The 13,421-nt window shown below is 43.3% G+C and overlaps 1 protein-coding gene across 1 annotated transcript in view; it reads right to left on the reverse strand.

Moving 5' to 3' along the window:
• Window positions 1–11,072: 11,072 nt before the first annotated feature.
• Window positions 11,073–13,421, reverse strand: part of LOC117083557 (T-cell receptor-associated transmembrane adapter 1) — a 34,058-nt gene continuing 31,709 nt past the window's right edge. The window contains exon 6 of the mRNA XM_033211355.1: window positions 11,073–12,704. Coding sequence (XP_033067246.1) covers window positions 12,447–12,704 — 258 coding nt within the window. The 3' untranslated portion in view covers window positions 11,073–12,446. The remainder of the gene's footprint in view (window positions 12,705–13,421) is intronic.

Consider the following 13,421-nt stretch of genomic DNA (forward strand, 5'->3'; position numbering starts at 1 on the left):
ATTGTTGGATTTTTCCTAAATTAGAAGGGCAGTTAGTGTATACAAGCTGCCATAAATCGTCATTATTTTTAAGAATTGTTTTCAATTTGTTTTAGTTAGCCTCTTTTGATTTTAAATAACAGAAATGCAGGCACAGCACTTAGAGATTACTATTGTTAAATAGACAGGATGCAGGGATAATTAAGAAATAGGGTCCAAGAGCACTTAAACCCAACTCGAGAAATCAGCTATTCTACAGAGCAAGCAAGCAAGTCTAAGTCTAGACTTAGACTACCTATATTCAAATCCTCAAATCCTGAGTCTGTAGTTTATTTGTGTGACATCAGGCAAGTTACTTTTTATCAGTCTTGGTTTCTTCATCTTTAAGATTCGGACTTAACAGCATCTATCTTTTAGAGTATTATGTGATTAAATTAAGAATGCAGGTAAGCACTTACCACAGTGTCTTACGCTTAGCAAGTTCTCAATAAATATGACTTGTCATTGTCATGATTGTTATACGATTAGTCTGATGAGTTACAGAGCTTTGAACTCCAGTCTCTGCCATCTTACTGTTAGTTTCTTCCCCTTGTACTTGTACTTGCTTTTCAAAGCCCCAATTCTATCTATGGTTTTTTTCTGTTGTTGTTCTGATCAGTATCCAGTCTCTTGCATCTAGATTGGTTCAAAGATGAATGTACTGTCTTCTTCCTATAATGTATTCCAACTAATATATGAAGGAATAACAGGACTAGAATATCATTTTGCAAGCTCCTAATGAAACAAATGATCTTGCTAGGTGTCAGCCAACTATGGCCTCTAGGCTACATGTGGCCTGCTTGTTTTTGTAAATAAAGTTTTACTGAAACTCAAAAAAAGGAGAATCTACTATCTTGATTCAGGTACCCACCCTTGATGCAGTCAGCCACGACTTCCTAGGTAGTAGAAGCTGTGAGTGGGTGCAGAAGAGCCCTTCAGAAGAGGTTAAAGAATGGCAAACAGCATTTAGAAGTGTACCTCTGTTGAATTTATATTCTGTCTTGTTCCTTTCTGTCAATGCTCTGTTTTTCTGTGTTAACATAAATTGTCTGTTCTGTTAATCAAATGACAAAACCTCAGAGAAAGATTTAAAGCATATGTCTAAACTAATCACCCTCCCTTTACTCTGCCAGAAATAAGCCATTTAATACCAAAAGGAAATGAGTTATCCCTCCTATTCTGGAGATTTGAGTTCAACTTATTGGAACTTTAAAACATTGTCAGTGAAAATCTCAAGACTTGGAATTCATCTGTTTTCTAGTCATGATTTTTCTTTTTCTTTTCCTCTGCACACATTTTTTTTTTCCAGTAGAAATGTTAAGGCTTATAATGATACAGGCTAAGGATCCATAATCTGAAAATCCCAAATCCAAAATGTTCCAAAATGGAAAACTTTTTCAGTGCCATGACTCCACAAGTGGAAAATTCCATAGCTGATATTATGTGATGAATGCACAAGACTATTTACAAATATTACATAAAATGCCCCTCAAGCTATGTGTATATAAATGTAAATGAATTTTCTGTTTAGGTTTAAGTTCCATTCCTAAGATACCTCACTACATATGAATAAATATTCCAAAATCTAAAAATCAGAAACACCTCTGGTTCCAAATACAGGATATTCATCCTGTATTCCTTCTGGAACATCAGCCCTGAGAACTGCCAAAGGCAAAGTATATATAGTCTGCAATAATTACATGATGCTCAGTAATTCATAGCTTACTCACATTTCAAATAGTCCTGCTTAGCTTATGGAATTATACTAAATTACACTAAAAATATACTATAGAATTACAGTAAAGTGGTAAGAATGCTTTGGATTTCTGCTTCTGGCGAAGAGAGAATAACATCCTAGATGTACCTCCTACCTGAACATACTCTGCCAGCTGAAACAACTAAAATCCAGACAAAGGAGATGAAAGTGTTACTTGACACACTGTTTCAGGCAATGAAGGACAAGAGTCAAGAGTCCCTGAAAGATGGGAAACACATGAGGTAAACCTTCCTTTCACCCTATCTTATTTCCTGGAGAAAAGTTTCAGGGCTTGGAGCAGGTAGATTCCTCTAGTTAAAAGTCCATTGATCTCTTGAATTGAGGAGATGGAGCTCCAGGTCAAGAGAAATCAAAAAGGCAGAGTACTGGAGAGAAGGGAGCTGCGTGTAGAGAAAACTGTGGAGATATGTGAAAAGTTGCCCTCAAGTATTCGGTTAAGTAGTGTTCAGTGCACGCAAGTGACAAAACTACCTGAACTTGGGGAAAAATCCCACCTGAAATGAATAAAGAAAACAGTGTGTATGACTCACAATGGCTGGGAATAGTGTCAGTTTTCAACAGCCGAAGTGGAAAACCTCATAATTCATGAACAGTGGTACTAAATACTAACGAGGATCTTTCCTCAGTAATAAACTAAATTTAACTTAGTCTAAAAGCTGCTCTGGCTTAATCTAACAAAATTTAAAAGCAAGATTCTAAATGATCAAATTGTGTTCAAGTAACTTGATAGTTTTCAATTAGCTATGTTGTAATGCCCAGACCCGCGATGACCTGAAAGCAACCACCAGAGTCCAGAGACAAAGCCAAGTGGCAGGGATCACTTTATTTCAAGTTCGAACTCGGTTCCCTCCAGCTAGGTATCTGATCCTAGGGAGAGACCCCGAGCTTGGTGTTCAGCCGTCTTTTATAGTCAGACACAAACAAGTTACAGCAAGTTACAGAGTCACTGGGAAGTTTTACAGTTGTAGGTTTACAATTGGCTGACATTTAAAGTTAAACATTAGTCAGTTGTTCATTGGTTCCCACCCTTTGACCAAACCACAAACGGCCGCTTGCCCTGCTAGGGACTTTCCAGATAACCTTGTTGTTTTAGCATTAAGGGGAGTTTCCTGACTTTTCTGACCTCTGATATTCAATATTTTTCCACTCCTCATTCTCCCCTCTCTCTAGTATCTTGAGAGCCAATCTTGGGTCTTATATGTCTGACCCGGAAGTCTTGGTGAGTACAGGTTGGTACTGGGCTCTCAGGACCATAAGCTGGACAGTGTTGAGTCTTTCTTTTACAAAGTTTGTTAATCTGTTTATTATACATGGTCCTATAGTGAGTAAGAGAAGTATACTTATGAATGGGCCTATGAGGGGCACTAGAAGGGAGTACATGGAGGAATTCCACCAGCTGTTGGCAGCAGAGGTGAATTGTTGTTTCTGCAATTCTAGGCTGAGTTTATGTAGTTGTTGAACTCGTGTTTCTACGAGTCCAGATTCATTTATGTAGAAACAACAATCTTCTCTGAGGAAAAGACAGGTCCCTCCTTTTTTGGCTGTTAACAGGTCTAGTGCACGGCGGTTTTGTAAAGTAACTTGGGCAAGGGAAGTCAATTGTCTCTGTAATGAGGCAAGGGATTCGGCAGAAGCTTCCATAGCTATGGAGAATTGATGAGAGTTTTGCAGTGCTGATAAGGGAGTGACCTAAAGCTCCCCCAGCTAGTCCTGCAGCAACTAAGGACGTGGTGAGTGAGACTCCAGCTACTAGGGGGAGGAATATAGCTCGTTTTGGTCTAGGGAAAGGGGCGGAGTCCCACCTGGAAAATTCTGCAGGGGTGCGCAAGGTTAGTTGGGGGACTAGCGTGACAGGGAGATACAGTAGGGTTATAGTGGCCTGAGTGGAAAGGTTCTTATATAGGGTCCCATTGCACCAGAAGAAAGAACAGGGAGGGGCAAAGAGGGTTGAGTTGGGAGTGGAAGTTGTATTACAGAGGGTAGTGCTGGCATTTGAATAACAAAAGGAAACTTGTGTCTGTCCAGGGTTTAGGAACAAGGGGACGTCAGGGATCGGGGGTGGTATGTGGCTATTGTTAGGGTTTAGGCTGAGAGAAGCATTAGACCGGCCTGGAAGTGGAACTGCAGTTAACGGCGGTCGCCCTAGAGCCGCGCAGAAGAAGCATGCAGAAAGATTGCCTAGGCCAGTGGCGTTTGCGATTTCTAACCCTTCTCTTAATAGGGATAACCAGGAAAAGGGGCGGGTAGGAGTTAAAGTTGAAAGCTGGACATTTAATTCCCTCTCCTGGTTCTGTATAGCCACGTGTAGGGTGGTCTGGATCTGAACAAGGGAACGCCAGAGAAAGAGATGGCTACTAGGCCAGGTAGTTCCTGAAGTCAAGTACATAGCCCCTTTCTGCTGGGAAGTCCAGCGGGAGTCCCAGGGGTCCCAGATAACCCAGGTGTAGCCTGATGTGGTTTTAAAGAAATTGTGTGACTGCCACGTTTGACTGGATAGGGACTCAGAAGTTTTTAAGATTTTAACGGTGTGGATTTTGCAGGACCTATATGGACAGCCGACACTTTGTTCTACCCATGAGTTATTACAATAAGAGAGTGTTTGGTCAAAGAGGAAACAAATTGCGGGTGCTGCTTTTCCTGGCTGGTGTTTAAAATCAGTGAAATTTAGGTGGATGGGAGGGTTACAACCCCCAGGGGGACAGTCAGCAGTGCCTAATACATAGCCCTATTGTTCTGTCTGAGCATAATTGGTCCAGTTCTCAGTCAGGAAGAAACGTCAAGCGAAAGGGGATGTTGCCGGGTTCGCCTGGGTCTCCCCACAAGGGATCCATAAGAGTAGAAGAGTTATAAAGGAGGTAGGTGTCATAGTTACAGTTTAGGTTGCTGACAGCGTAGAACAAGTTTTAGAGGGTTTTCTTTGGTCCGGTCAACTGTCCAGGTTGCTGCCTCTCCCGTCGAGGATGTAACAAGGTCCGAGAGCGGGTCTATAGGCTTGGCGTGGGTGTGATGAATCCAGACGGCGATGCCTTCCACTTTGAGGGCCGTAGGCGTAGTCAGGATCACCTGGAATGGTCCTTTCCACCGGGGTTCTAGGGTTTCTTGTCGGTGGCGCTTGACGAGGACCCAGTCTCCCGGTTTGTATTGATGTGGAATGGGTGGAGGCCCAGCTTCATATAGTTCTTTTAGCTTGGGCCAGACTTCCTCATGAACTCTCTGTAGGGCTTGTAAGGAGAACAAAAGTTCAAGACCATTATCTGTGTCAGCTTTGAGGAGATTGTCTTTAAGGTTAGGGATGATAGGGGGTGGTTTGCCATACATTATTTCATAAGGGGTAAGTCCTAGTTTATAAGGAGAGTTACGTGCCCGGAACAGAGCATAAGGGAGGAGGACTACCCAGTTAGCGCCAGTCTCCATGGTCAATTTAGTTAGGGTCTCTTTTAATGTTCTATTTATTCTTTCTACCTGACCTGAGCTTTGGGGTCAATAAGCACAATGTAGTTTTCAATTAGCCCCAAGGATGGAAGCTAGTCCCTGACTTACCTTTGCGGTGAAGGCCGGCCCATTATCCGACCCTATCATGACTGGAAAGCCGTACCTGGGCAGGATTTCTTCTAGGATCTTTTTGGCCACAATCTGTGCAGTTTCTTTTTTTGTCGGAAAAGCTTCTGCCCATCCTGAGAATGTATCTATAAAAACTAGTAAATATTTGTATCCATATTTTCCTGGCTTTATTTCAGTAAAGTCAATTTCCCAATATATCCCAGGTCTATCTCCCCTGTGTCTTTTTCCCGAGGTCTGGGTCCCGTGACTGGCGTTATTGAGTTGACATACTACACAGTTTTTAACCGTGGCGTCTACTTTTTCAGGGGCGTTTTTAATTTTTAGTCCAGCGTGTTGAATCAAATCTAACATCCGCCGCGGGCCCAGATGAGTGCTTCGGTGGATTTGTGCTATTACTCCCTGCCCCAACCTGTCCGGGAGAATGGTATTGTTGTTAGAATCTTTCCACCACTGATTACTGACCTGTGTTCCGGGGAGTTTACTTATCCACTGGAGGTCTTCTTCTGAGTATTCTGGTGAAAGGGCAATTCTCTGGGCCCGGAATCAGGCAGCTGGAGGGCCAGCAGTTGAGGAGTGGTTTTAGCCACGTCTTTTGCAGTCTGGTCAGCCAGGTTGTTTCCTCAAGTGACTGGGTTAGTGGCTTTTTGATGTCCCCGACAGTGGACGATAGCCAGCTTTTTGGGTTCCCAAAGGGCAGCCAGAAGATTTAAGATTTCTTCTTTATTTTTAATGTCTTTTCCTTCAGCTGTGAGAAGCCCCCTCTCTCTGTATATAGCCCCATGTATGTGGGCAGTGGCAAATGCATACTGGCTGTCAGTATATACTGTCAGTTTACGGTCTTTGCCTAGTTTCAGGGCTTTTGTACCAAGGCTATTAACTCAGCCTTTTGAGCCAATGTTCCTGGAGGTAAAGGCTCAGCCCAAACTATCTCAGTCTCTGAGGTTACCACCGCCCCTGCATACCTCTGTCCTTGGTGAATGAAGCTGCTTCCGTCAGTGAACCAGGTGAGGTCTGCATCTGGTAGCGATCGGTCCTGGAGGTCTTCTCTGACTCCATGTACCTGGGCTAGTATTTCAGCACAGTTGTGGAGCGGCTTACTTAAGTCTGGGTCTGGCAGCAATGATGCTGGGTTTAGGGTTGTCAGGGGCTTAAATGTTATTCTGAGGGGGTTTAGTAATAGCCCTTGATAATGGGTAAGCCAAGTGTTGCTGAGCCATCGGTCAGGGGGTTGTCGGAGGATGCCTTCAACAGCATGGGGGTGGTGACTTGTAATTCTTGGCCCATGGCCAGTTTGTTAGTGTCTTTGACCATCAGGGCCATTGCAGCAATCATCCGGAGGCAAGGAGGCCATCCTGCAGCTACCGGGTCCAGTCTCTTTGAGAGGTATGCAACCGGTCTGCGCCAGGGACCTAAATTTTGAGTTAATACTGCTTTCGCTATGCCCCGGCTTTCGTCCACGTATAAGTGGAAAGGCTTAGAGACATCTGGAAGACCCAGCGTGGGGGCCGAGAGCAGAGCAGTTTTGATTTGCTGGAAAGCTTGCTCAGCCTCTTCAGTCCAATTGAAGGGCTGCTGCTCTTTGGTAGCCTGATAGAGGGGTTTTGCCAGTTCAGCGAAGCCAGGTATCCAGAGTCTGCAGAACCCTGCAGATCCCAGGAACTCTCTTACCTGTCGTGTTGACTGCGGTCTGGGGATCTGTAGGACAGTTTCTTTTCGAGCATTTGTTAGCCAGCGCTGTCCCCCTCTAAGTAGATACCCCAAGTAGGTTACCTCTGGCCTGCAGATCTGGGCCTTTTTAGCTGAGGCTCAATAACCCAGGTTTCCCAAGATTTTCAGGAGGTCTTTTGTTCCTTGGATGCAGGCCTCTGGGGACGTTGCCGCTATTAAGAGATCATCAACATACTGCAAGAGAGTTATACTGGGGTGTTGGCGTCGGTACTCACCCAAGTCTTCGTGGAGGGCTTCATCAAACAGAGTTGGGGAGTTTTTGAATCCTTGTGGCAGTCTGGTCCACGTCAGTTGGCCACTTTTGCCTCTCTCAGAGTCTGTCCACTCAAAGGCAAAAATTTCCTGGCTTTTAGGGGCTAAAGGCAGGCTAAAAAAAAGCATCTTTTGGGTCTAGAACAGTATACCATTGATTTTCAGGACTCAAGGTACTCAGGAGGGTGTATGGATTTGGCACCGTCGGGTGTATGTCCATTACCCTTTTATTGACTTCTCTTAAGTCTTGTACCGGCCTATATTCTTTACTGTTGGGTTTTTGTATTGGTAGCAGCGGAGTGTTCCATGGTGAGTGGCAGGGGCGTAGGACTCCATGATCTAGGAGTCGGCGGATGTGTGGTATAATTCCCTCTTTGGCTTCCAGGGCCATTGGGTATTGGCGCACGTGAACAGGGTCCATCCCTGGCTTAAGCTCAACAAAAATGGCGGGACGGTGCTTTGCTAGCCCTAGCCCTCCTGTTTCTGCCCAAGCCTCCGGGAAGTTCTGGAGCCAGGAGTCTATATTTTGGTTAGGAGGCGTTAACTCCTGGTGAAGCCGGTACTCATCCTCTAGAGTTACGGTAAGAACAGATAGTGGCCTGTTTTGGGAGTCAGTCACTTTGGGCCCTTCTGGTTGAAAATGGATTTGTGCCCCCATTTTAGTCAACAGATCTCTCCCCAACAGGGGACAAGGGCTGTCAGGGATGACCAGGAAGCTATGGGACACTTTCCTGATTCCCAAGTTTACTGCTCTCTGGGTTGTCCATGGATATTTCTTGGTTCCTGTGGCCCCTTAAACCCAGGAGGAGTTGGAAGATAACTTTCCATAGGGCTTGACTAAGACCGAATGTTGTGCCCCGGTATCGACCAGGAACTGGACCGGGGACCCCTTCACTTGTAAAGTTACCCTAGGTTCAGGGAGGGGATCCGAACCCCGTCTCCCCTAGTCTGTATCTTGGGTAACTAGTATCGGCATAGATTTGGGCTGCCATTGTCCTTGGCCTGGCTGGCGCTGTTTCTTTTTGGGGCAGTCTTTTATCCAGTGACCAATTTCTTTACAGTATGCACATTGGTCTTTACTCAGATTGCACCTAGGGGCATGCATGGATTGGGTGCTTCCTGGCAGTGGTTGTTCTTTTTGGACGACCGCCGCCAGGACTTTGGTCATTTTCTCAGTGGCCCTAATTTGTCTTTCCTCTGGAGCATCTCTGTTGTTGTAAACTCTCTGTGCTATGCGAAGGAGGTCCTGGACCTGTTTTCCCTCCAAATCTTCTAATTTTTGTAGCTTTTTAAAAAATATCTGGGGCCGCCTGGTTGACAAAGGACATAACGACTGCTGCCTGATTTTCAGGTGCCTCTGGATCTATAGGTGTATACTGTCTAAAGGCTTCCATTAGTCTTTCTAGATAAACAGCAGGGCTTTCTGTCTTTCCCTGTAAAACAGAATATACCTTAGCCAAACTAGTGGGCTTGCGAGCTGCAGCCCGGAGACCCACCATTAGAGTCTGGCGATAAACGAGTAGCTTTCCCCTACCTTCTGCTGTATTGTAGTCCCACGTTGGCCTGGTCAAGGGAAATGCTGCATTAATGAGGTCGGGGTTTGCAGTCGGTTGACCGTCATCTCCAGGAACCAACTTTCTAGCCTCTACCTGGATTCTCTCCCGTTCCTCCGTTGTGAACAGAATGCGGAGGAGCTATTGGCAGTCATCCCAGGTGGGCTGATGAGTGAACATGACACTATCTAGAAGGGCTGTTAGGTCTTTGGGGTTATCAGAGAACCGGGCATTCTGAGTCTTCCAGTTGTACAGGTCACTGGTAGAGAATGGCCAATACTGGAGTCTAGGGTTACCTGTGTCATCGGGGGGTCCTATTTCCCTTAAGGGGAGCGCTACAGTGGAATCGGGAACTCATGGAGTTGCCTCATGCTGGACACGCCCGTGCGTTCGCCCTGCTGGCCCTCCCGAGCCATGTTCACTTTCAGTTTCTCCTGGCGCCGCGGCTGCTTCTTGGCCCTCATGGCTTCCTGGGAGTGCAGCCGGTTGGGCTTGGGCATGGGGTCCGGGAGGGGGAGGATAAGGCGGGGGTTCCAAGGATGTGAGGTCCTGGCTGTCAGGCAACACAGGGGGCAAGGGGGCAGTTGGAGTTTTTGGTCTTTTGGTGATCCCAGTTGGTTGCGCGACTAGGGTTTTACAGGGTTCAGAGGTCAGCAGAAAGGGAGCTAGCCACAGGGGCGGATTTTCCACCAGATCTTGCCAGACTAAAATGTAGGGGATCTGATCTGGGTGTCCCGAACGACCTGGCAGGAAAACCCTTGATTTTACCTGGAGGATAATGGGGAGGCAAAAAGTTCCCTCGGCTGGCCAGTCTACGCCGAAGGTGGGCCACTCAGAGCGGCAGAGGGTTATTAATTTTCCCTTTTTAAGTTCTATACTGAGATCATGTCCCCTTGCTCTCACATCTTTAAAATTATTGACAAGGAGAGAAAGTGGTGTGGTCTGGGAGTTGCCCATTCCGAGGAAGTCCTGTTGATAGAAGATGGGTGGTAAGGGATATTAGTGCCTGGTACAGGACTGGCTCCGAAGCTCCTGTAAATCAAGGTAAATTAGTAAGGGGCGAGCAACAGATAACTTCCAACAACCAAGATTTATTGATCGCTAGCGCGTCTCGGGCTTAGGACCCGACCAGAAGCAGATGGGCCACAGAATACAGAGCACCAGATGAGTACTGGAGGACGTCTCCCACCGGCCTCCACTGACTGTCCTATAGCGCGTCCGCCAGGACTAGATCAGTCTCATATACAGACCCCACGGGATTATTCAGAGGCAGACAGACAACATATAAACAGAGCCGGCTTACTCACTTTTGCGATGACCCGTTGGCCTGGGGTCTGGTGGGCTTAGGGGCAATCCCGGACGAGCCCCCAAGATGTAATGCCCAGACCCGCGATGACCCAAAAGCAACCACCAGAGTCCAGAGACAAAGCCAAGCGGCAGGGATCACTTTATTTCGAGTTCAAATTCGGTTCCCTCCAGCTAGGTATCCGATCCTAGGGAGAGACCCCGAGCTCGGTGTTCAGCCGTCTTTTATAGTCAGACACAAACAAGTTACAGCAAGTTACAGAGTCACTGGGAATTTTTACAGTTGTAGGTTTACAATTGGCTGACATTTAAAGTTAAACATTAGTCAGTTGTTCATTGGTTCCCGCCCTTTGACCAAACCACAAACGGCCGCTTGCCCTGCTAGGGACTTTCCAGATAACCTTGTTGTTTTAGCATTAAGGGGAATTTCCTGACTTTTCTGACCTCTGATATTCAGTATTTTTCCACTCTTCAATGTAACTGAAAACAAACTACCAAGTTTGTTTTCAGTTACATAGCTCAAAAACATTTATAAGAATGCAAAAAATGCATCACCAAATAAAGGAAAATGTACAGTATTTTCTGTCCAATCAAAAATCATCAGGCATTTAAAGAGGCAGAAAAATGCAACCTACAATGAGAAAAATAAATCACTTGAAACTCACTCAGAATGACAGATAATAAAATTAGCAGATTTTAAAAAGCATTAAAACAGTTGTTACAGCTGTATCCATAGGTTGAAGATGTTAGATGAGAGACTAAGTATGTTAGACAGAGACATGAAAGAGAGGGGACAAAAGACCTAAACTAATTTTATAGAAATAAAAACTAAGTTATCTGAGATTTAAAAGTCCTGTCTAGGATTATGGCAGATTAGATCATTTAGAAGAAAAGATTCATAAACTTGAAGATGTAGCAAGAAAAACTATCCAAAATGAAATACAAAAAAGAATGAAATAAAATAGATAAGTAAAATGTGGGACCATTTGCAAATAATTGAAAAACTTGAAAATGAGAAGGGTCACAGAAAAAAAAAATATTGGTCATTTCCCACCCAAATTTGATGAAATCTATAAATACATATATCTAAGAAGCTCAACAAATTCCAAACACAAGACACTTGAAAAATAACCATACCTTGGCACATAATAATCAAATTAGAACCAGTAATAAGGAAAATCTTAACAATCAGAAAAATAACGTATATCACACGTAAGGACAGAGACAAGTATTATAGTAGATGTTTCATCAGAAACAAAGCGAAAAGACAGTAAAGCAGTATTTTTTAATTACTGAAAGAAACATTGTCATCTCAACCTTGCTTTTAAAAAAGTCATTAAAATTATTTAAATAAACTCTGATTTGGTTATCGGTGGGGTGCTAAGCAGACATTAAAATTATGATATATAAGTGTATTTATATATAGTTAAATACAACAGTGAAAATAAATCCACAATATATTGTTGAGTGAAAAGAAAGTTTAAGTAATGTGTACAAAAGAAACCACATTTTTGGTTAAAACAAAAAGAGAAACACCTGATATACATACATAAGCATGCCCAGAAAAATATTTAGAAAGATATATAGAAAGTTTCTCCAAGTGATTATCTCTGGCTAGTAGAATTCCTAAACTCTTTTTGATATTTGTTTGTTGTTGTAAGGAGCAGGGATTAATTTGACAATTTTCGAAACGGTAAAGCTATCTTTGGGAAAAATACTTTGTAAGAAAATTGTATTACTTTTCTTAGTAATGCATTTTAATGTTTCCTATACCTTTCAATTAGAAATTTATTTCAATTATGGGCTATTGCCCATTGGTGAGAAAGGAGAATTAAAAACAAAACTCATGGGCTTTTATTTTTCTTCTAACTTGTTCCAGAATACATTCATGTTTAAATTTTTAAAAAATTTCCCTAAGTATTAGGTATTATGAATTTGTAATTTTGTTATCAGGCTCAATTTTCAAGTTGGATTTTATTAAGTTTTAGTATATGTGCTGCCGAAGTGAGCACAATTAATTTTTTACATTTTAGTAGTAAAGCATTTTTTAAGTTATTTGAAATACTGATTTTCGCAGCATTACATTTGGCATGCATAAGTGTAAGCTCTGAATAAGAGGTAAGCCACCATCCCACCAACAAATGATCAGGTCATCACCCTGCCGCCAAGTCTTTCTGTGTCCTCTGAGGATCTTGTTTTCTTAGCAACCATCTTCAATAGGAGCCAAATCATTGAGCTAGATCATGGCCCAGCTAGTTTATAGGTTCTCTCTTAGCACGGATCAATCCAAACAGTCTGATGGGATCATCGTGAATGTTTTCCTCTACTGCCTGACTTTCTGGGGAGAAACTGTCTACTAAGGTGGTCTTAGAAACGCTGGCATCTATTGCATGTAGTTGCTCATGTCCATCCTTGTCTGAGAAATGAGAATTCTGTTTCCTGGGCTTTCTGCGCTTCCCCTTAATGCTGTGATCGAGTGAGGCGTAGCACATCTGTGTTTCATTGGTTGCCTAAAAGAAAGGGATGTTAATTTTTCATTGTTAGCCTGTTCTTTAGCTTGACTTCTGGAAATTTCTATGGTGAATGAAAACCAAGTAACTTGTTTTCTAGGCCTCACCTACCTTGTTTTGCCAAATTTATCAGTACAAAAAACAAAAACAAAAACAAATAGAACAGAAAACTATAGTCAGTCAACATATTGAGTTGAAAAAGTGCTTAGATGAAACTTTTTCCTAGATTTTTATTTCTTTCTTATATTCTAACTGTACATGAACATTTTAGGTTGATTCTTACCTGCCTCTACCTCCACCTCCACCTAAGGTAGTTCTGGCTCTGTGTTGCTCTTACCAAGTAACAATATCCAGTTTATTAAAGTAGGAATAAGCATGATAGGAAGGAGTTTACCAAATCACAAGGTCTACTTTACATGTACCTAACAATTGGTCATTTAATGGTACATAAAAGTCCCCAATTTTTCTACATTTTTAAGATTCAGAAGTATAAAGATAACAATATTCACTTACATGATGGATATCTGGCAAATAACTAAATTTCTTATCTTTCCCTATTATTTTCTTATCTGGCTTCCCCAGCTCCCTTTTGAACTCATTTGGGTTGGTCTTGGAGATATCCATTCACATCCAAGAGGGCCCAATGGGCTTCTCTGGACTAGACCTGGGTGAATACTAAAGAAAGACAGGAAACTAGGCTATCTAGGGGAAGCAACA

This window comes from Trachypithecus francoisi, unplaced genomic scaffold (assembly GCF_009764315.1).
Source record: "Trachypithecus francoisi isolate TF-2019V2 unplaced genomic scaffold, Tfra_2.0 Lachesis_group0, whole genome shotgun sequence".
In the NCBI taxonomy this organism is placed as follows: Eukaryota; Metazoa; Chordata; class Mammalia; order Primates; family Cercopithecidae; genus Trachypithecus; species Trachypithecus francoisi.